General features: G+C 43.1%; 1 protein-coding gene across 3 annotated transcripts in view; it reads left to right on the top strand.

Moving 5' to 3' along the window:
- KIAA1210 (KIAA1210 ortholog) overlaps positions 1-20595 on the top strand; it is a 31794-nt gene extending 11199 nt beyond the window's left edge. For 2 of the 3 annotated variants that reach the window (XM_088151493.1, XM_007432034.3), the window contains exons 2-12: positions 1350-1426; positions 3704-3875; positions 5554-5680; positions 8513-8665; positions 10591-10656; positions 12041-12241; positions 14228-14333; positions 14451-16004; positions 17251-17435; positions 18348-18456; positions 19618-20595. In XM_088151493.1, the coding sequence (XP_088007619.1) occupies positions 1363-1426; positions 3704-3875; positions 5554-5680; positions 8513-8665; positions 10591-10656; positions 12041-12241; positions 14228-14333; positions 14451-16004; positions 17251-17435; positions 18348-18456; positions 19618-19784 (2904 nt within the window). In that variant the 5' untranslated portion in view covers positions 1350-1362 and the 3' untranslated portion in view covers positions 19785-20595. The remainder of the gene's footprint in view (positions 1-1349; positions 1427-3703; positions 3876-5553; positions 5681-8512; positions 8666-10590; positions 10657-12040; positions 12242-14227; positions 14334-14450; positions 16005-17250; positions 17436-18347; positions 18457-19617) is intronic. The other variant, XM_088151492.1, reaches the window with a different exon arrangement.
- The last annotated feature ends 2931 nt before the right edge of the window (positions 20596-23526 follow it).

Genomic DNA, 23526 nt, shown 5'->3' on the forward strand with positions numbered 1-23526 from the left:
TTTTGGCTTTTGCGTGTGTGTAATTATGCAAAAAAAATCCCTTCTGTTATGTTTAGAGGGGAGGAGGACAACCCATGGACCAGCCGTTTTCTTTTTTTCTATTTTACTGACACTGCTAATAGAATCCTCTTCCCTACACGCTGCTCAATGCTGATAAAAGGCATGCTCTTCCCTGCATTTCAAGCTAAAATTAAGAGATCCCTCTGTCCTGAGTTACCTTGTCCCTGCTCTGTCAAAGCTCTCTTGGGTTTGCCAATTGCCTGCCAAAGAACCAGATTCAGAGGACGTGTCACCCAGTGATGTTCCTAACAGCTTTTCATTTTGTTGTTATTAATATGAAAAGTCACTTGGTTGCTAAGGCAGATTTGTGACTTTTCAACGTTTCCTTCCTTAGTTTGATATATTTGTGGGTCTTGAAAGGAAGTTTGCTCTAGGATAGAATGTGATTCACAGCTTATCCCCATTTTTATAATTGATTAACCGTGATTTGTGGCATTAGCTGCAGTTGACGGGGTTTGCATTCCACGCGGAGCCATAAACCATGATGTGCAAACCCACAACGGATGGGTGCTTAAAAAGGCTAGGTCAAAATCAAGCAAACCCCATTATGGCTTGGGTGTTTGCAAACTCAGTTGTAATCTGGGTGAATGGGTGTGCTTCCGTTCCATGGCTGCCCGGAGTGAGGGGGAAATTGAACCAAGGAAGAATAAATGGAAGAAGATTTGGGATTTTCCAGGTCTTGGGCCAAAGAACTGCATCATTGCAAATTGAAAATGTCGGATGGGCTTAGGGATACCCTTAAGAATTGTTCGAAACCCTCCCTCCCCCTCTAATTTTTAAATCATTTTTTGTCAGAAGCGCACATACCATGACTTTTTTTTTCTTGTCAAGACTATTAAGGACTAGAACCTTCCTTTAAAAATATCCCCGAGCCACAGATGTTTGGATTGAGTCAATGTGAGGCTGCCACTTCCCGGATGCCTTCGCAGAAATGTACTTGAGCTGGAAACCCAAAACATGTTTAGGGCTGGACCTCTGTGTTTCTTTCCTCCAGCAGTGTTAAAATAAAACATGCACAGCATTTAATGGTTTCTTTCCTCTCGTGCAAACCTTGATCCCGGCTTCCTGAAAGGCAGGGTGAGTCTTTCTGAAAAGCAAGCCTAGTTTTCCGCTTGGGCTGTGGAACGCGATGCTGGGAAAGGTGCCACAGATCCTCGCTGGCGCTGCTCTTTTCCAGAGCAGCTTCAGAGGAGATGTGGCTGGCTGGGGAGGTGAATTCAGCGGCGTCTTGCATTGAATGTAACCACCTGGATATGTTTTTTTCCTCCTTCCTCTGCTTGGAAATCTAGGGACTGCATCACAATGACCACATCGGAGGAGCAACCAGAGGCACTGGAAGGCGAAGAAACGGGCGACGCATTTTCAAGTGAGTCAGTCAATGACAGGGCGAGTGGCAGTTTTCAAGTTGCTGTGGTCTAGAGGTCAGCGCCTGACAGCCCAAAGGCTGCACCTGTCCCACTGCAGTTTTCAAAAAACAATCTCAGACATTTCTCTCTCTTTACCCCTCTGTCTTTTCTCCTGGATGAGCTCCTGTTCTGGCGAAGGGTATGCTCCCTTATTCTAACAGCAGTTGAAGCCCACCTTATTCTTAGGAATAAGAATCTTATTTTTATGAAAACGATGATGCTCAGGTAGAGTCCTTGCTGCGGCTCTCCTGGGGAAGAATGCTAAAAGAGCCCTTAGTCTGTTGGCTGTGAAATGCCTTCAGGGAGTTTACAGCTCCCAGTTCATAGGTGGGTTCACACAAAACACCTAACCAGGTCATGTCAACACTAACCTTGGTCATGGTTAACCTTGGTTAGGTTTCCCTTCTACTCCCAGTTTAACATGGTGTGAACCTCAACGTGGGTATTGAGATCATGGTTCACTCTATTTTGGAAACCCAGCAAATGGGCCAATTAACTCAGCAGCTTAAGGGCGCGCTGGCTGTACCCATCCAAGTGGGTTAAGTGTCCCCATCGCACCCGTGCCCTCTCCAGCAGGGCAGAGGAAGAACAGGTAGTAATTCCGTTGTTTGTGTCTCAAAGTGGTCACTGTCTGCAGCGAATGGCGTCACAGTCTTGTTCCCACCATGCTTCCTGGCACCGCGGGGCTTGGGGTGGGGGGTGGGGGGTGAAAAATGATTTGCAGGGAAAGGAGGAGACAAACACCCACTTAAAGGGTGCTTTGTTTGTCTTTTTTTCAAAGGAGTCCTCCAGCTGTGAGAACTGATTACATTGCTAGCCTCTGGTTGAGCCACAGAATAGACTACAGTGCATCTTGGGCTAGGCTCTGCTAATCTCATGATTTCTCTGCACCCCAGAGACACCTGCAGCATCCCCCAGGAAGCTGCCTTGTCTTTGAAACATGATGCCCAAGGGCCAGACGCTTTCTCTGGGTCTTATACATGGAGCTCCCAAGCTGTTGGGGGGAGGAAGAAGCCCCCATGGCCCAGAAATGCAAGGTTGATTTTCCACGGAGCTGTGGTTTCTCCAGAAATCAAACACCCCTTCATGCTTATAGCAGCCCAGCTTCAGTTTTTAGCCGTAAAACCAAAACCAAAATTGGTCTGCCGTTGCCTTGTAGTAGTCACCAGCCATCAATGCTAACAACAGAAGCAACAGTACCTGTAAAGGAAACAAACCCCTTCCGATACACAGGCAGAACAGTGCTTTGAAATGCAATTAAATAACCCCAAGATTATTTCAATACAGGTAGTCCTCAACTTTCAACCATTTGTTTAATGACCATTCGAAGTTACAACAGCACTGAAAAAAATGACTTAGGACCAGTCCTCGTACTTATGACTATTGCAGCATCTCTGTGGTCATGTGATCAAAATTTGGGCATTTGGCAACCAGTATGTATTTATGACAGTTGCAGCATCCCGGGGTCACATGATCACCATCCGCAACTTTCCCAGGGGGCTTCCAACAAGCAAAGTCAATGTGGGAAGCCAGATTTGCTTATTGACTGTGTGATTTGCTTAACGACCATGGCAAAAAAGGTCGTAAAATTGAGCACAACTCACTTAATGACTGCATCGCTTAGTGATGGACATTCTAGTCCCGGTTGTGGTCATAGGTCGAGGGCTACCTGTATAAAGATTATTTCAATATATGATTACTGCAGCGAGATTACTATATGCACAAAGGTGGAAAGATTTGACACTATTACAGAGGTATGGTTGGTGAAACTGAGGGATAAACTAACCTCTTTGATTGGAGAAAATAATAATATCTACATTTATTGGTGTCTGGAAATCCTTTATGGACTTTTTGCATAAAAATGAAAAAAATCAACTTGCGATTTATGATTTTGTTGATTAGACAGGATAGGTTATAGAAAGAAGAGTATTACGATGTAACTGTAGAGAGAGGTTAAAATCTAATTGTACTTATAACTGCTGTGAAGAATATTGGAAGCCACTGCTTTCCTTAACTATATATTAGTTTTTATCTTCCTTTTTAAAAGTTTCAATAAAAAGTATATATATGAAAAAAAATGAAATGCAATTAAATAACCCCAAATCCAGTGCTTCGAAGTGCAACTAAATAATTTGAAATATCATAAAAGGGTCTCATGTTCCAAGAAAGTTAGTTTTGCTCTTATGGTTTAAACCCAGTTGAGCCCAGTTCTGTAGCTGACACCTTTTTTTGTGCAGGGAAGAAAAAATCCAAGTTTCAGACGTTCAAGGACTTCTTTGCCAAGAAAAAGAAGAGCAAAGAGCTCCCGTCTCCCACGGAGGAGACGAAACTCAAACCGAGCCAGTCCAACAGTGATATCAGCCCTCCCAACCTGGACTCCATCTTGCTCCACTGGCCTGCAGGCACAGAGTAAGTTTTCCTCTCCATCTTGTGTCGACAGGCAAGCCAGCTTGTCCTGCAGCACGGAAACTCATGTCATTCAAGTTGGTGCATAAACAAATCTCAGTGCCGGGTTGGAATTCCAGGAATTTCCTCTTTCCCGTTTGCAGTGTGCCTCAAAACAGCTCATGTGGTGAAAAATTCCCCTCGGGAGTCTTTCACGGGCAGAAATGCAGAAGAGATTGAATGGGGCTGCCCCCTTTCTGACAACTCCTCCAGACGGTGCTCATTAGCTGTGTGGGGTTGGCTTGGATGGTCACGTGTGTGTGCGCGTGTATGAGTGCGTGTGCACACTGCATTGTTGCTTTGCTTTTGCTGTTTAAAGACAATACAGGGTGTTGCTTCCATGCATCTCATGGGTGCCAAGAGGAAGAGAGCACTGCCCTTCCACCTCAGATAAGAAAGGAATAAATAAGAAATAAAGCAGCTGGGACATAAAGAGACATGGATCTCAGCAGCCAATGACTTTGCTCATATTCGGCTTAGATATATAGTACTAAGATGTCCATCAGAGGTGGGGACACTGTAGCTCTCTGGAAGTTGTGTTCCTGCCATGCTGGTGAAGGTCCCAAGAGCATGGCTACAAGAACATCTGGAGGGCCACCCCAGTGTGGTTGATTTATTTAAGGTTTATTTTGAACTCTATGTTTCCCATGGACTTTGTTTCCTAGTTGGTATCCCGGAAGGTTTGCAACGGATAAAGACCATACTGAAACCATATGTTCTTCAAGGATTTAGGCAGAGATCCCATTCCAGCTTCTCAGGCCCGTGGATGTCAGCTGGAGATGTTCTTACCTTCTGAGCGGGCAGGTGGCTTTCTGCCTGCAAGCTCTAGGCGGCCTCTTCTTGAAATGGAGCTGCGTGCCTTGTGACTTAATGGACAGGATCATGTGCTGTCCATTGTGGATGAATGTAGATGAGTGAGTTGCACACTTGGGTGAGCACACCTCTCCTCCCAACAAATCGACAGTGTGGCCTCTTACATTAAGGCAGATAAAGGTAATGTTACATAAAGTCTTCTTTAGGTTGAGCTCATCTCCTGATGATCAGCTGAACCATGTCCATGTAGTTGTCTTGGCAGCAAGACAGTAGTGATTTTCTGTTGCCTTTTCCCTGGATGTTGTTTCAACTTCCCAGTCTAGCCCATATATAGCTGTGGGTCTCTTGGTGGTCTCCTGTCCTAATATAAACCAGCTCTGAGGCTGCTTAGCTCTATAGGATCAGCCAAGGTTGATTAAGTGCAGTCATTTAGTTGGGCCCCTGTATAAAACCACTATAAATGTGTTAAATTAAACTATATTGAATGCTGTTTGCAGAAATACATTATCTGTGCCTTCTTGCATAACAAAAATAAATATACATCAATATTTCAAAAGCAAAATTAAACTTTTCAAAATTGAACCGTCACAACCTAGTATATGGGCTGTATATCCTAACATCTAGGAAACCTTGCATCTCATCTCAGCTTGGCTGCAAACTTTTTGCAAGATATTTTTTCTTCCTACTTAGTTTTCTATACACAAAATGCTGGTTAGATTCTCCTACCTTATCGGATTGTTGTTTTTGCCAAAAGGTTTTGTTTTTCCCCTTTAAAGGCAGCATTTCAGTGGCAATCTTTGAAAAATCTAAGATTTACTTCACCTTTCAGGTCCAACGGAAGCATGGGGAACCAAGCCTTATCACATGACAGCCTCTTCCTTCCCGAAGCATTGTGTGATGTGGCTGGGGAAGCACCCTCGCAGGAGAATTTCCCTGGGAAAGTGAAAAATTTCCAGGTGAGAGGGACTTCTTGTGGATTTTAATTTGACTTGTGCATGAAGCAATTTGGGCATAAACATCACCATCAAAATCTCCCATCAAAAAGAGTGACTGACTTTACTTGCAAGCTGTCAGCTCCACTAGGTTGACCAGACCAGGAAATCAACTTCACAGGAAGGCTAAAACTCTTTTTTATTGAGATGGGCTATAAATACAGAATCTTGCAAGTCTGATTGTGCTGGACCTCCTCTTCCTTCTTATACACCAGTGAATCAGGGGGGCATCTGTTGGAGTCGCTTCTGAGCATTGCTCTGGCCTTAAAAAATGTTTCAGCCCCCTTTGCCTAGTTAACAATTCTTGCATATTCTATCAAGGTCATCTTCTTTACTCTGTAAACAAGCTTTTTGGAAGGATTTTTATCTGGACTGTGTTAGGAAAGAAATAATTCAAACGAATAAATGACACGCAATGTTTCCATCCCATAGCAGAACAAAATATGTTTTTGGTAGGAAGGGGGTTTAATTCTTCTTGTTCTCCCTTTCTGGTCCAGTGACAAGGAAGCTACATCTCTTACAGAGGTAAACCCTGATACAGATCAACATCATGGTTAATGATACTGGAGCATTAGCATCAGAAACTATGATCAAAATCCTTCAGCAATCTATTCCCCTCCATCTGCTTCCTCTAGCAAACAGAAGTTGTATTGTCTGGTGTCCACAAATGTCAGTTGTCGTTTTGTTTTCTCCACAGCGCCTTTCAGTTAGGAGCATTGTGTGAAAACCAAATGGTGGCGGGTGGATAGTGCCATTTCAGGCTCCAGTCAGGAGGTGGTGCTGCACCCTGAGAGAGTGAAGAATTGTGTTTGTTTAACAGAGCCAGTGAAGTTCTTCCCTCCTTTCCCCACCAATGTTTCCTCGTAGGTTTATGGCGCACAAGGAAAGCCATCTGAGAGGCAACAAATGATGTATCTCTTGATCTCAGCCTGTTCAGTAGCTAGCCTAGTGGGCAATTGTGTTCTGTCTGCAGGCTAACCAAGCTTCTGGGATGTGACAGGAACAGCACAATGTTACTAAATAGGATAGGTTTGTTCTTTCTGATTTCTGCTTGCCAAGCTGCAGTCCATGCAACAAGGCTAGGAACCGAACCATACATTTTTGACAGAGGTTGCCCATGAGATACGCAGCATCCCAAATGGCCAAATAGACCAATGGAGTGATTCCCTTTCACCCAAGCATATTATTTATTAGCAGAATGGGGGCCCTGTGGAATATTTTCTGGGCTTTCCTGTTAGGAAAGCTTGTAGAAGTTTGTGATTTTACTGTTTCTTGGTTTTTGTTCTTATTGTGAGCCATTCAAAATTGTGCTTCGTAAGGTAAGAGGCCATACAAGTCTTCAAAACAAACAAATGCATACATAGAGGGTCAAAATCCAGTTTAAGATGTTAGCTTCTGGATTTTCCAAAGCCGGGGTTTGGGAATACGGGACAGAAGTCCCTTAAAATATTTTGAAGTTGACTGGTAAAGACAGCTTGCATAGGGACTGCAAATTTCAGATTGCTGTGTTATGATCAGGAGCTGTGAAAAGGCAGTTTGGGGCTTAATCTATTTATATTCCTTTATAGGTAAAGTATTCCTTTGTTCTCCCCAGGGATTGCAACTGGGTATGGAAATTAAGAAAGTCTATGACAGTGTTGTCCAAACTTGGCCACTTTAAGATGAGCGGACTTCAACTCCCAGAATTCCCCAGCCAGCCATTCTCAACTCTCAATTCTGGGAGTTGAAGTCCACTCATCTTAAAGTGGCCAAGTTTGGACAACACTGGTCTATGATAACTACTTTCACCTGATACTCCTGTAGATGATGAAGCAAGCTAGTTCTTTGTTACAAGACAGAAACCAATGATTTCAAATTATACAGAAGTGGAAATTGATGATGTTTATAATAGGGTTTGTTCAACAATGGACAGACGTCCTTTGACTGTGACCTGTTTTCCTTTGTTACAGTTTTTTAACCAAAGGATAGATAGCTATTTTGCTGAAATCGTAGGCAATGGGTGAGCCTCCTTCTATCAGCAAGCTTTGTGTCTTCCCACTTTAATGGAAAGTGAATCAACTTGAATTTGCTTCTTTCCACTTCATGAAACAGACAACTGAACGAAAAAACAATAACGGTCATAGCAACCTAATAGTGCAAGCAAAATAAAACAAAAATGATACATATAAATTAACAGCAATATAAACAGCCCATGAGTGATGGAAAATTCAAAGAAAAAAAATAAAAAGGAAATGAACAGCTGCATTAAAAATAAAGCAGCTATGGATAATTTGCCCAGATCGCTCAAAAGTTCTCTTCTTTTGCAACTCTAGATTAGTTCTTCCAGTGTTGTATCATGAATCTTTTGGGTATCTACTATGCATGAAGGGCCTTGATAAATTCCAAATACTGGGGATAGAAGAGTGTGTGCATCCATGAATAGCAATGACTGCTCCAAAGTTACATTAATCATTTGTAAATTTCATCCCTAACTATGGCAACAGAAGGACAAGCCCAAACTATATGAGTTAAGTGAGATGGGCGGTGTCTAAATTTGAAATATAAATAAAAAAATAAATGAATGTTTCCATTTTTGAACTGCTATTTCCAACAAGGTGATTATAATAAAAGGCAAAACTACTCTTACTAAGGAAGCTGTATTTCCAGGAATAATCTTCCTCCAAGCTGGCAGTCTTCAAATATCTTGGTTTTTGACTCCTTCAGCCCAACTCTTCTGTAAATACCAGAAACAAGTTCTTTTTTAAAACTCCTCTGTGGTTGTCATTTTTTTATAACCTCCACCTCCAACACCTTCAGTTGCAGCAAAATCTCTGCCTTGAGTCACCTCCTGTAGTTATCACCGGCAAAAGGATGGAAGATGGAGCCACTGTTTCTGAAGATGGTGGCTTGACAAGAAGCTCTCTAGAAATCTCCACCCTCCATGATGTTCTGACCATTTCCACAACTCAGGTATGTGCCCGGTGAAGTTTCTTAGCAGAGAGGTCATAAAGAACAGCTCTGCCTAAATAATACCTTTTGTGCAGTTAACAACTTTAACTCAAAGAAAGTAAGTTTATACACCCACTAGGACCACATTCATCCTGCATTGCCTCTCTGAGTTGACCTACTATAAAGCCACATCTGTTGAGGTCCCCTTATGAGCATTGATCATTTGGAGTTAACGTTCTGTTACAGCAACAATCGCAGTTATTGGGAGAAACTGCAGGCGCAGAATAAATAGCTCTTTAGAGATGTGCCTTCACCACAATTAGTGGAAAATATAGGGAAGGAATCACTGGGAACTGAAGAGTGAGATTATTGTGAATATTTTTTACTTTAATGAAAGCTTAAAGTAGTGTCTCAGGAGATCAGCCTTCTGGGTTGTTTGGCAGGCAAGAAGAAGGCTTGATGGAGTGTTTATTTCTTTTTTTCTTCAATGTCATATTTCTTTAATAATTACTTGGATAGTCTAGTCCCCAGATCATAGCTGTCACAGTGATTTCCTTCTTCTTTTTGTAAAAGAGGAGAAATTCTCCAAGCCAAGAAAATAAAAACCTCTGTATTATTCCTATAATACTTTTAAGCTGAGTATCCGAGAACAAGGAGAAGAGGAGATTGTTCCCTTCTGCCTGTTAGTTTTGGACAAGATGGAATTGAGTAGCATAACATTGAATCAGCTTTATGGGGGCTTCTCATCCAAGTCGGGCAAGGAGCGTAAAAATAGCAGCTCAAAACTGGTGGTTTCTTTTTATAAATCTGATTTGGCGGTGGCTCTCAAAGCCCAAGAGAGAACTTTCTGAACAAAATTGCTCCACTGGATTGGGCCAGAGGTCAATCTAATTTAGCAGTTGGCTTCTGACAGTGTCCAGACCGTCTGCTTTTGCTCCCTAGCAATGATTGTGTGCAGATACTGTGCCTCTGGACATCCATTCCCTTCAATGCCACTCTGTAGATGCAACATTTCAACTTAATGCTCAGTAGCCCTGGCTGTTGAAAGGCCAAGCTGTTTTAGTCTGTAATTGAATAGTCAAGTACCTTGTCATCCTTGTGAATGCTTCTCTATCTAGGATCATCCCACACCCCCTTTGGAGATGTCGCCTAACTCTCCTTTTCTCACGCCCTCCTGAAATAATCTATTTTTACAGCGTGTATATCCTACGCAGTGTTTTAATTATATTGACCACTAGGAGGCAGAATGCGAGCAGTTTCATCCTTATTGGGAATCATCAGAGGTAGGTGATGATGAGGCCATCCGTTCAATCGTGTCCAGTTCTCAGTGATTCTGTGGACCAGCTCTCTCCACATTTTCCAATCTTGTATGGCTTCTTTCCGGCTTTTTTGCTCTGGTTGGTGTTGGCTGTGATAGGGTCTAGCCACTATGTTTTTTGGTGGCCTCATTTCCTTTTACCACTGACCATTCTGAGCACAACTACCTTTTCCAGTGAGTTTGACTGCATGACATGGCCGAAATAAGTAAGGCAGAATTTTGTGATTTTGCCTTCCAGTGATAAGTCTGGTTTTATACACTCCAGAACTTGCTTTTTTGTCACGTTTGCTGTCCAAGAAATGTGCAGGAGACTTCTCCCATACCACAGCTTGAACGAGTCAATTTTCCTCCTATCTATTTTTTTCATGGTCCAAAGCCAGATCTTATTCTACAGGGTTCAATCTCTCTCCCGGCAATTGAACTCATGGACTTTTGCACTCTAGATGACTGTATCCAGTGCATTAGTTTTAAGAGCTATCCAGGTCCTGGTGCTCAGCAATGTTACAGGAAGAGACATATAAAATCACCTTCCCTTAGGAGTGGACTGTATATATACTATTTTGATAGGTTCCTAAAATCCAGTGTTTCTTATTTCCCATAATTTTCTCTCTCTCTCATATGCCTGCAGGTTTCCAACCCTGTCCAGCACTGCAGCTCTCTGAGTTTAGAGGAGACAGACAGTGAAGGTGATCAGGTAAATACCTGCTTTTCCTGCTACTGAAGTTAATCTGCCTTGTAGCAAGACAGACCCTTGGTCAGCCTATTGTAGCACTGCAACAGAAGAGAATCTCTGTAGCTCAGGGTTGAACTGAGGAGTCCTTGGTGCTCTCTGAACTTGGTGGTTTCCTTGCAGACATTTCATTACCTGACTAGGTAACATCATTACTGCTGATAAAGTTATCTAGTTGGGTAATGAAAGATCTGTAAGCAAACAACCAATCTCAGAGAGTACCAAGGACTCCACTATCCTAAGGCTGTCCTGACTGGGAGGACTTTGTGAAGTTTCTTTTAACTGGAGAAGTCAGGACCTGAAGCCAGGCTCACTGCACCCAAAGCATATGTTCTGTTGCAGACTGCGTGTGGCAGTTTGTAAGTTTCAGGAAGGATCTAGACCCGTGTTTCTCAACCTTGGCAACTTTAAGATGGGTGGACTTCAGCTCCCAGAATTCCTCTGCCAGCATGCTCCTTATCCCCCTGTTCTGATAACGTAAATATGTGACATCATGGAATAGACATTTTAAAGAGTTAATTTGCTATTCTACCACTATTCACCATCCCCAAATAATACTTTAGGAAAGACTACATCCTATGTAGAAATGACCATTTTTTAATTGTTGTCAGACAAGTCAATTTTCTAGGTGGTCAACCCTGCCCAAAAGGAGAAATATTAGGAGACGGGAACAGTCTTTGGAGGCAGACAAACATTAAGCGCATCCCTCAATTATGTCATGGGAGATAAATGCATTGGGGGGAGAGGAAAGAAAACTCATCCTTTCTTTTAATGCCAAATTTATTCAAGGATTAATGCCAAATTTATCAAGAAATCACAAAAAAGTTCAGTTGCATTTTGGCTGTCTGAGCTTTTTGAAGAAATGGGAGGGGGTAAAGCTCATGTTCTGAAATAAATATGGGTAAATAACAAGAATGGAAGGATGATGAAGCAGCCATCGGGTTGAATTAGCATGCAGGAGAGCTTTTTTGTGGCTCCTTGAATAAGTGCTATCTTTTCTAGAAAAAAAAAACGGGAGGGCTAGAATACTTCTGGGCCCTCCATGGCACTCCGCTTCCCACCCCATGCAAAGGGAAACCCATCCCATTCACTGCCAAGACCAAAAGCGGATTCTTGGCTGCTTAATACGTTATTTGATTTTTGTCTGAATAGAGGAAGTTCTGCGCCCATCAGGTTCAAACTGTTTTCAACCCTAAGCATCAGATATATTTACAGTGGTTATATATTGCTGCACTTCCAGTAACTCCCGGCGGTTTGCAACATAGTGGTTTAAAAGAATGCCTAAAAGCATCACACGGTGAAGAAGGTAGACGAGAGCCAAAGCACATTGATGTGTCTGCTTGTGTAGGTTGTTTCAGAATCTCCTTCTAAGCATCTCAGCTCACTTCGTCCGGGCAGTCCTGCCTCACTCCTCTGCCACGCGCTTCCAGTTGATTTCGATACTCCTGCTTCTCCCCTGGGCTGCCTGGATACCTCGGCGGCCAGGCACAGGATTGCCATGAACCCACGCAAGCAAAAGGGCCTTGCTAAGAAGAGCCATCCTCTTCCTGTAAGTACTGCTTGAAGAAAGATCCTTTGGAAAGAGAGAGATTCTCTGTTCTGACCCATCCAAGGGACTTCAGTTTCAGGAATATTCTTGGCCAGATGCGATCCAGCATGCATTGCAGTACGATGCAATGCAATCAGTTTATTTTGGCCTTGTTGTTGTTGTTCAGTCGTTAAGTCGTGTCCGACTCTTTGTGACCCCATGAACCACATCGCGCCAGGCCTTCCTGTCCTTCACTGCCTCCCTGAGTTTGCTCAGTTCCATGCTCATTGCTTCAGTGATGCTATCTAACCATCTCATCCTCTGCCGTCCTCTTCTCCTTTTGCCTTCAATCTTTCCCGGCATCAGGGTCTTTTCCAAAGACTCCTCTCTTCGCATTAGGTGACCAAAGTATCTGAGTTTGAGCTTCATTATCAATCCTTCCAATGAGCAATCAGGGTTGATTTCCTTTAAGATTGACTGGTTTGACCTCCTAGCAGTCCAGGGGACTCTCAAGAGTCTTCTCCAGCACCACAGTTCAAAGGCATCAGTTCTTTGGCACTCAGCCTTCATCATCATTATTATTATTATTATTATTATTATTATTATTATTATTATTATTATTATTATTATTATTATTATTTTGACTTGTCCCCGCCCATCTCCCCACAACGGGGGACTCTGGGCGTCTTACAACAAACTAAAATCAGAAATACAATTAAAAGTTATAAAAACCAAACATTACAAAAATAAAAAAGCTACAAAAGCTAAAAAATCTAAGCTAAAATTATAAAATTAAAATTATGGTCCAGCTCTCACAGCCATACATTACTACTGGAAAAACCATAGCTTTGACTATGCGGATCTTTGTCGGCAAGGTGACGTCTCTGCTTTTTAATATGCTGTCTAGGCTTGCCATAGCTTTCCTCCCAAGGAGCAAGCGTCTTTTAATTTCATGGCTGCAGACCAGCAGAAAGGACAAACAACGCGTATAGACTTGACTGCTGTAACGTAAAAGCTGTCTACGCCTAAAATCTGGAAGGAGAACGACCCTGAGTTAAAAGATGGAGAGGTGGACGCTCTCAGCCTGCTAGAAAACCAAACCTGGGAGGGAACTCCCATGCAAGCGTTGATTCTAACAGGGCAAGATAACGCACTGTGCTATTTAAAAGGTCAAAAGGAAAGCTGTAACAACCAAAGCTGTCAAATTCTGTTGCTGGATGTTAATAACAACTGCATAATAGTGATGCACCTTTGCACATGGTGGAGCAGCTCTCTCTCACCTACAGTAAACCTCTCCAAATGGGCTGGACTGGCATTCCCTCCGTGATGCTCATGGGCGCAGAGGTGCCCAAAGATGATCTCCCAGGCTGCTACATTGTTTAAAAAGCAAAAGATGGAAAGGATGGAAATAATCATATGGGTTGTGGCACGCTGCAAGTCAAAGCTCGAGCAGCGTTTTCATTCCCAAGACTCCAAGTACATGGCCCATAAACATTCTTGGAAAATAAGACTGTGGGGTGGTGCCAGCTCACTGCATTGTTAGAAGGGTATCTACCTCCCCAATCAAATGGGCAAAGGTAAACAGAGGAGGTAAAAAGTCTTCTGGAAAATGGGGTGGAACTGGAAGGGAGCCTCCATGCTCCTTTGCCTTCTGGGAAAAGGGTATTTTGGGACTAGATGCACCCCCCAGCAAATATTTCATGAGTATGCCCACAACATACTAAAATATCATCAATTTGGGCTTCACCTCCCAGAATTCTGGGAATGGTCACCCCAACACATCTGGAGAACACCTGGGGGAAGTGATAGTTGATCCTTAAGGAAGTAGTGAGGAAAGTGTGCTCCAGTGGAAGGAACAGCCTTTTGTAATGCTCCATTTTCTAAACATAGGCCAGTTGACTAATCCAAGGACGCTCTTCCTTTGTTGAGAAGCCTTCTGTTTACACTGAACTTGCAGAGCAATCTGCCCTCTGCAAATTGTCCAAACAGTTTTCTCTGTCACACCAGGTGGAACAGATGTTGCAGGAACAGCATCTTCTGGAGCCTGATGAAGGAAAAACAAGCGACTCCAAATTCCTTGAAGAAGCTGCTGGCCAGAAGAAAGATTGGGAAGGTAAAGCCAGCAGTGTGTGGTATACAGTATATCTCTGCATGCAACAGAGAGCTTTCTTGTATTAAGGTTTGAAGGCTGGAAACCATTATCTTCTCTTACCTTCCTTTTCTTATCTAGGCATGTTGAGCCGCTATGCAGTGAATTTAAATGAAGATTGGACTGACAATGCATCACCTGTGACAAGAACCTCTGAAGCTTTGCCTTATTCTTGCAGTGCTGGCCTACATGTAGATGGGACTTGTGTCTTGATATCAGAGACCCAGAACTTGCCGGAGACTGAGCTCCAGGTTAGCATCACCAAGCCGTGTCCAAGTGTACCATCCTCTCTCATCAACTGCAAAGAAGGAGACAAGGTGGAACATGAGGAGATGAAAGGAACCTGGGCCCCCACGGATGATCAAAAGCCACAGAGTGGTCCAGAAGTCACTGAGAACTCTGAATCTTTTCATCTGAAAGCAAAAGCCATTGGACTCCACAGGGCATCACCTTCTGCTTTGCTAGAGAATAATGTGGGGAAAGAACTTGAGGCAGAAGGTATCCAAATAGCCTGCTCACAACGAACGGATGACAGGGCAAATGTTACTAAACCTGCCAGGAACCGAGCCAGAGCATGTGACAGATCTGTCTGTGGAGACACTTCTGTTTCTCTGGAGGCAGATCCTGTACTGTATGTTCCACAACTTTCTTCATCTGCTCTGAAGGTTTCCTCAGATGCCCCAAAGGACTTAGTGCACAAAAACAGCCTAACTGTCAAAGAAGTTGGAAGAAGGCCTTCAGATATGGAACTTCAGCTTTCTCAAGGCCCTGTGAAGCCAACAGATTGTTTTCAGGGAGCATTGTCCACATTGAAGGTTGATCCTGATAGACCTATGCTTCTGAGTGCAGCGGGCAAGAAACCATACCTCCTACCTGAACTCAGTTGCTCTGTCCTGAGCAGCAGTGTCAGAAAGCCAGAGGACAACACTGTTCAAGAGTCGGGTAGTCTTTCTTCTGGAAGACCATCCACTGTGGGATCTACTGAGGTTGCTTCCAAAACCTGTCCTCCTGTCAGCTCTCCTGTTGGAGTTCAGCTGGGAAATGTCATAACCAAGGAAGAAAGCAAAGCTACAGAGGAGATGATCAAGACCCAGACGAAGTCCACTCCTGCTAAGCCAGTGAGGTTCACTGTTGCTCCAGCCTGGCAGAGATCTCTCTCAGGAGGTTCAAGCTCTGTAGACAATTCCTGTCCTAGAAATTCTCCAACATCTCCCATAAGACCAGAGTTGTTTGAAGGAATTTCTCCATTAGAGGCAATGTCACAAATAAGTATATTAAACAGTCCTGAGAGACTTGACAGGGGCGATAGAAACATGGCAGCCAACTTGAATTCTTCCACTGAGGAAGTGCAGAGCTGTGAGAGCCCATTTGGAGTAAAGCTGAGGAGAACCTCTTCTTTGCTAAAGTACCAAACAGAACATCATCGGGACCCTCCCAAGCTGGTTCCATTGGCAGCTTCTCCACCATCCTCTGTAAAAGTCGAAGCCAAGGCACCAAGCTCTGCAACCTCCCTTCAAAATCTTACAACTGGTGCTAAGGGTTTGGTTGCAAACTCCGGCACCCAAGAGAAAAATCTGCTTAAGGCCAAACCTGAAGGAGAAGGAGGGACCAAACAGCAAGCAAGCAAACCTTCAGGTATTTCTCCTATTGAAATGGGACAATGTCACTCAACAAGGTAGACCAGACTAAGAAACCAATGCCATAGAGGTCAGTGCTAACCAATGCTACTTTTATTGTAATAGCGGTAGTAACAGAATCTTGCAAGTCTGAATGTGCTTTCCTCCTCCCTTCCTTTATCTTTGTGTGAACTGGGGAGGGGGGCTTGTCTGAGACATTTTCTCACATTACTTCCTTGGCCAGGGCTCAAGCCCCGCTTATCTGACGGTTGCCTCGGTAGTGGTTCTTTCTCCTACCCTTCAGAGCCATTCCCTCTGTCCTCTACAGACAATTTCAGGGCTGTTCAGATTCTTGGGCTGCTCATTGATGTGTGAACAGTAAGAGTAGTGCTGTAAGATGTAGGAAAGAGTTTGCTACAAGAAATGTGCCTAATCCAAAAAGCAATGCCTGTATATACAATTATTTTTAGCTTCTCCACCATCCCTGCCCTTTTCCCCATCAGGATCCATGCATTGAGAACCCTGATTTCTCCACCGCCTTGAACAGTGTTGATGTTATGTCCGTTCCTGGCAGTATGGCTTCGTCCACCTCAAAAATCCTGGTGCATGATTTCTCTTGTTTGAACCCTCTTGCCTACTGCTTACAGAACTCGAGTTTCTGGGAAGAAACTGGGTTTAGCCATTTACAACTGCACTACAAATATACCCAGCATTGATTTTTTATTTGTCTCTTCATTATTGTTCTTTCTCTGAAGCAAATAGTATTTAGGGCCCGTTTGATAGCAATAATGTGAAGATTAAAACAGACACTAAGAGAGCTATGTGGGCATAGAAATCAGGTGAAAAACAGGGCTAAAAAGCATTTCCCATCAGGCTGTTCCTTCAGAACAATTTTCTCTAGTTACACTGTCGTTGATGTACAGTGAGAAATTGATGGATATTGTAATAGAGCATACCTGGAAGGGTCCATTTTGGAAAAGATGGCTTACCGTGCTAAAAATCAACATCTCCATGGTTTTGTTTTGTTCAAAGCCAAGGAAATAACTGGGGACATCTTGACTTCTAATAGTTTGCACCAGAATCTGCTGCCTCGCTGTACCTAATACAAGAGCCAATCCCACCTATGGCAGGTAGATTCTTACAAGCAAGGTGGAAGCCAGGGCAGAGCCATGACAAGGTAGGTTTAGAGCAGAGCGCAGGCAGGTCACAGCTGAGAAGGACAAAGCTGAAACGTGGAGCTGTATTTCCATCCCTTTCTCTTCTAGAACAAATTCCAGTGTCGCTGTTGGGAGGCCCAAGCTTTCAGCCGACTTGGATCTCAGTGACAAAACTGAAACAGCAAGGGTTCCAGGGCAACGCTTTTGCCAAAGGACAGAAAAAGAAAGAGGAAGCTGTAGCCAAAACACAAAAAGAGGAGGTGAAACTTACAAGCGTGTCTCCCCTGGAAAAGGTAGAACCATATGAATACTGCGGTAATACAATGTGAGTCTTTGTCAGTGGGTGGAATGTCACAGGAATGTTGGAAGAGCTAGTCTTGACCTGTGAAACTCCTCCATATGCCTGACTCATATGTACAAACAGGGAGGAGATGCTCAGGGTCCTATTTTTATGAGAAATCAGAGTGATGTGCCTCTGAAGGCAGTCCCTTTCTGTGGTGGCCTTCACACTGTGGAAGATCCTCCTGTGGAGATACCCCTGACGTGTTCCTTGTTGACCTTCTGCGAGGCTGTGAAGACTCTTTTATTTAAATGAGCTTGATCTTTAGTAGAGTTTAGTGCTATGATCAGACTTCCATTTTCTTCATTTGGGTCAGTTGTTTATTGATGGAGATGTGAAGGACTTGTTTTTTTGGTAGGGTGGGTTGACATAAACTGTCCAGAGTTGTGGGAACTGGGTGGTGTATATATTTATGGAAATAAATAAATGAACAAATAAACATTTAAACAGAACAATTGAATAAAAGCAAAGCAAGAAACAATTGCAACCTTTCCAGCACCAGGTTTTGGATTTAGTCCTGAGATAATCCAGGTGGAAACTAATACTAGCTGCTGGCAAATGTTTGGTATCTCCTACCCCTCAAAAAACTAGGGAAGGGCTGTGAGAATGTACTTCTCACTATAATGCACTACATGGCCAAAGGCTCTCTTACAGCATTGTTTCGAAAACATTTAAAGAGCCTGGCTTATTAACAGCAGCTTCCAGCTGTTGTAGGAAGTCTTTTTCATCTTTCTAACGCTTGTCGGAAAGACCATGAAATGTTGCATTTGAACTGATCCGCTGCACGAGAAAAAAAAAATGGGCCATCTTGGTGGACCACTTCTGTGTTGCGTATAAGTTGATTTTTTTTTTTTTAACTTTATAGCAAGTAACCCTTACCAGCGACAATTCACCCAAGAAAAGCGGCCTTCACCAGCATGTGCGTCTACTGGAGAGTAAAGTACCGTTGAAGTCAGCTGCACTGGCTGCCAAAGGTATTAAGAAATAAGCTTTGATCTCACATTCTTGGACTAAAATCAGTTGCTGCTTGTTGATATATTTCAGAATTCAGAGAGTCAATGAAATGATCATGTTCCATGCTCAACCCCATTTCCCATTCCAAGGCCAGCATTTCCTTTCCTTTTCATCCTGGACCAGAGGAGAGGCCCATCTCATCCCCCTGCAAGACATTCCCCTGCAAGTCCTGTTGGTGGCCCAGTAGATTAAAAATTGCAATCCTTTCGGTGCGACATCAATTCCCCCAAAACACAATCTCCTAGGAGTAGCCTAAAGCTCTAAGTGTCTTCGCAGAATCCTCAGTTGCTGGTTTAATTCTCCTCTGATGACTAGATTTGAACTAATGTGGTTCTAGAACTCTGTTCCCTGTGGCAGGGGATTCTGCAGAGGAGGGGGTCAAAAAAGTCAAGATGGCATTTACAAATGCACAAAGCCCCGCCCCTTTGTGCATGTGACATCACACGCACATACCAAGGGGCAGGACCTTGATCACATGGTGACAGCTGCCATGTTGACTCTTCTGACCACTCCCTATAGATATCTGTGCTCCCATGGCCATGTTTTTTTTTTTAATATAATTTTTACTGAAAGTTTTAACAACAATAACAAGAACTAACGCAAACTAAAATAGAATGAAAAAGAAGAAAGCAAAAGGAAGAAAAAGAAAAGAAAAAACTAAAAGTGCAGAAAGGAAAAAAGTAGAAGAAAAACAGAAGAAAAAAAAGATATAAAGAAAGATAGAAACAAGTGGCTTCCAATCTTCTTCACAGCAGTTATAAGTACAATTATATTTTAACCTCTCTCTCTAAAGTTACATCATGACTCTCTTCTTTCTATAATCTATCCTGTCTAATCATCAAAACCATAAATCACAAGTTCATTTTTTTCATTTTTATGCAAAAAGTCCATAAGGGGTTTCCAGTCACCAATCAATGTAGATCTGGTCTTTTCTCTAGTCAAACAAGTCAATTTAGCCATTTCAGCAAGTTCTGTCATCTTCACCCACCATTCCTCCTGCTCCCATGGCCATGTTGAGTTTGGGCATTATGGGAGGTGAAGTCCATGGCATCTAGAGGGCATCCGGTTGGCCAAGCATCCAAAGCCTCCTGGGGTTCTTAATATCCTGCATTGTATTTCAGACGGAGCTGTCAGAATCCCCCCACAGGAAGGTCCTCGGGTGGAGAAGGACCCAAGGTCAGCGCCAATCCTTCCCGTGGCATCCTGCAGCCCCACTGAACCCCCCTGGCTGTCTCTGGCTAAGAAAAAGGCCAAAGCATGGAGTGAAATGCCTCAAACCGTTCAGTAGCAAATTAAGAAACCTTCTCACATCCTGCCGGTAGCAGTATTAATAGCCGAAAGTTCACCGTGACCATGTTTCTAGGCGTCTGAGAAATGGAAGAGTTTGTCGAGGAGGAAACAGGATGACTTTTTCACTTTGTAATTCCCGAAAGAAGGCATTTCTTGAGACTACCATCCGAAGTCATTCCTTGCTTGCTGCTCAATGAACCACAATCCAGGCAGATCAAGACTTTTGCTGAGATGAACTGGGTGTTCCTCTTGCTCTTAATTCCTTCCACAAATCAGTGTTTTCGCGAGGCGGAAGAGATTGTGCTGGAATTTCTGTCCTGTCTTACAGCCTGTTGGGCTGAGTAAAACGTGTAGAGGATCTAGACGTGTGTTTCCCAAACTTGGCAACTTTAAGATGGGTGGACTTCAACTCCAAGAATTAGCTGGCTGGGGAATTCTGGGAGTTGAAGTCCAGCCATCTTAAAGGATGTTGGCTGGGGAATTCTGGGAGTTGAAGTCCACCCATCTTAAAGTTGCCAAGTTTCAGAGACACTGACATGTGGATCCTGGCTTGTAGTTCTCCTGCCACCAGCAGTAAAGATATTTACATCTTTTCTCTGCCCAAGTCAATAGATTTTCTTATTCCAGTGGTTTCTGCAGCTGCCAGATCAAGAAATTGGCTCTGGAATTAACCCGTTTCTTTCCTACCCTGACCACTTGCTAGAACTCCTCAACTCTTAAGTGAAATCTCTTTTGGCTCTGCAAGAGAGATCAGAAAAGCAATACGCCCTTTTTATTTTTGTCTGTTAGGTTTTTTATGTCAATAAAAAATTTGAATATAAGTAGATGCCGTTCGTTCATTTTTGTAATCGTCTTTCTGGATCACCACCTCCTGTATTTGTTTTATTCTTAAATGCCAGAGTCATCTCATCGGCTTTTGCAGGGAGTGATCTTTGTCGCGCATGTGGACATGACAGATGCAGGACTGTTTCCTTTTGTCACTCCCCTCTCCCTCCAAGATCACAACCTGCTTGCTTTTGGTAATAAATAATTTAACTTCCCAGGTCTTTTAAAACTTTTTTTTTTTCCAGTGCCGCCGAGTCAGTGTTGACTCCTGGCGACTGCCTGGCAAGTCCCTGCAGTTTTCTTGGCAAGATTTCAGACATGGTTTGCCATTGCCTCCTTCCTAGGGCTAAGGGAGAGTGACTGGCCCAAGGTCACTCAGCTGGCTTTGTGCCTAAGGAAGGACTAGAACCCAGAGTCTCTCGGTTTCTAGCCTGGTGCCTTAACTACTACACCAAACTGCCTCTCAAAAACACACTGATAATGGCCTTTTTTAATTCACCAGCAGAGGGCAGAAATACCTTTATAAAAAGAACCGTCAGGAGCCGATTTAAATTGCTTTTCAGGTTTCCCATCCTGTGCAACTGAAATCCGTCCTGCCTTGCGCCAAATGTGGTCTGGGGCCCTGATCCAGCGCACTGAATTAAAGCAGAAATCCCACTTAGCGCTTTTCTGGAAGTAAGGCTGCACAGCCTTGCAACTCACTCTCATGTGAGGTTTTCCCTTTGACGCAATTTTTTTAAAATTAATTTTTATTGAAGTTTTTTTTTTTTTTTACAGAATGAAGACAATACCAATTTTAAAAGGAAAGTAAAAGTAGAAAAAGTAAAAGAAAAGTGATAAGTAAATAAGAAATGAGAGACAGAAAAGAAAAAAGAGATATAAAGGAGCGGCTTCCGATCTTTACAGCAGTTATAAATACATTTATATTTTATCCTCTCTCTGAGGGAGCATCATGGCTCCCTTCTTTCCATATTCTACCCTTTCTAATCATCAGACCCGTAAATCACAAGTTCATTTTTTTCCCCGTTTTCAGCAAAAAGTCCATAAAGGGTTTCCAGTCACTAACAAATGTGGTTACTGTCTTTTCCCTAATCAAACCAGTCAATTTTGCCATCTCTGCCAATTCTGTCACCTTCAGCCACCATTCCTCCCTCACGGGTATTTCAGAGTCTTTCCATCCTGGTGCCTTTGAAGCAATTCTGATTCAGTATTTTTAGTTTCGGGCTACACTGACCAGAGAGGACATGCGGTGAATTGTTGCAGAGGATCGCACTGTGCTGTTGAAACCCATAGAAAAGAAAAACCTTGATTAGCTGAACTGCGACCAAAAATATATCTTTTAAAATGGGGCAAGGGATGGCTTTTTTAAACTGTCCAGTCCTCAGGACTTCTACAATGAAAGAATGCAGGTGTTCAGCGTGCTAGGGAAATGTCGCCTGAACTTTCTTCCAGCTGTTCAATTTTGAAGAGGATTCAGAGGGTGTTGCTCAATCATGCCCTGCGAATTTGTATTCGAGCTCTTGAAAAGTTGCACAAGCTGCATTTCCATTCCCAAATTGTTCCTGTAAAGCACTATTTCTCAAACTTGGCAACTTTAAGACATGTGGACTTCAACTCCCAGAATTCCCCACCCAGCCAGACTATGGAAATGGGGGGGACGACAGATGCATAAACACACATACACAAGCCTTTTTGGGACTCTAACCTTTAGTTACCTCTCGTACATAAGAGAGCACACACACACTGCACTGTAAGTCAGTTTACAAACCATAGTAACTGGGTTCACACATGGTAAGTTTAAACCAGACAAACCTGGTTTGGCATGCTGTCTGATCTCAGTCCGTGTAATTCAGACTGCAGTTTGGATCCTTGTAGGAATATTTCAGAGAAATAAAGCAACGTTTGGAAAAAGGACAGGAAGACACCTGCCTCTCTAGAGGAATCATTGAAAAACTATGTATTTTTTAATTAAATGAAAAATGATGCAAAGAACTTTACTAAAAAGTGATAAAATCATTAAGCTCTTCCAGAATTTTACGTGTGTGTGCATGCACACAAAGACACACATACACACTCCCTGATACTATAATATATTCTTTTGAATGTTATTCTTTATAAATGTCCTGTTTATAAGGACATTGTTTGCTGAAATCTCCCTTTGAATTCTCCAGCATGTCTTTCGAACAAGCCTCATTTTAAACTTGAGAACAAAAAAGACACACATCTACTTTCTGTACCACCACCTGTCTCCTAATCAACACGGGGGAAAAAATCAGGAAATCTGTTACTCTATCTGTTATATCCTTTATCACATTATTTTGCAAATACTGAAGTCAACAAAAAGGGAACTCCTGTACATGCACAAAGATTTGGGGACACTGCAGCTTAAGAAACCTTCCAGAAGCCAGTGAACAAAATCAGGCTGGGAGGAATTGAAATCTTGCGGCTTCCAATTCCCGTGGATGAAAGCCAGCAATGCAGGGCATTTCTCATTATATGATGCACAGCCACAGAAAACCGGTCTATAGCCTAAGAACCTGCAGGGTGTGAGTGTGGGTTGATACACAGGTAGCAGGGAAATCTGCAGCCAAGCGGGACAAGTTACAGGCCCCCCATGAGACTGCACAAGCCCCTCCTTTACGTGCCTGTAGTATGGCAGGATGCCACTGGGGGTGGGGCTTGCATAGTGACCTCACCACACATGCTCCGACACCAAGAAACCACCTGCCAGCAAAAAACAAGCCAGCCAGTTCAGCAGGCTTGTTTACTGCTGGTAACTGGCAATTACTTTTACCATGCTGGTCACTGACCATAAATAAATAAATATTGGGTGAGAGCAGACTGGCCGTAGCTGGGCTGTTTCCTGCAAGTAAGGAATAATTCAAGCAGCCATTTTACTGTTATTTTTGACCACC

This window comes from Python bivittatus, unplaced genomic scaffold (genome assembly GCF_059951505.1).
Source record: "Python bivittatus isolate LINGU-HERP-01145 unplaced genomic scaffold, Pbiv_v1 ctg000670_np1212, whole genome shotgun sequence".
Lineage (NCBI taxonomy): Eukaryota > Metazoa > Chordata > Lepidosauria > Squamata > Pythonidae > Python > Python bivittatus.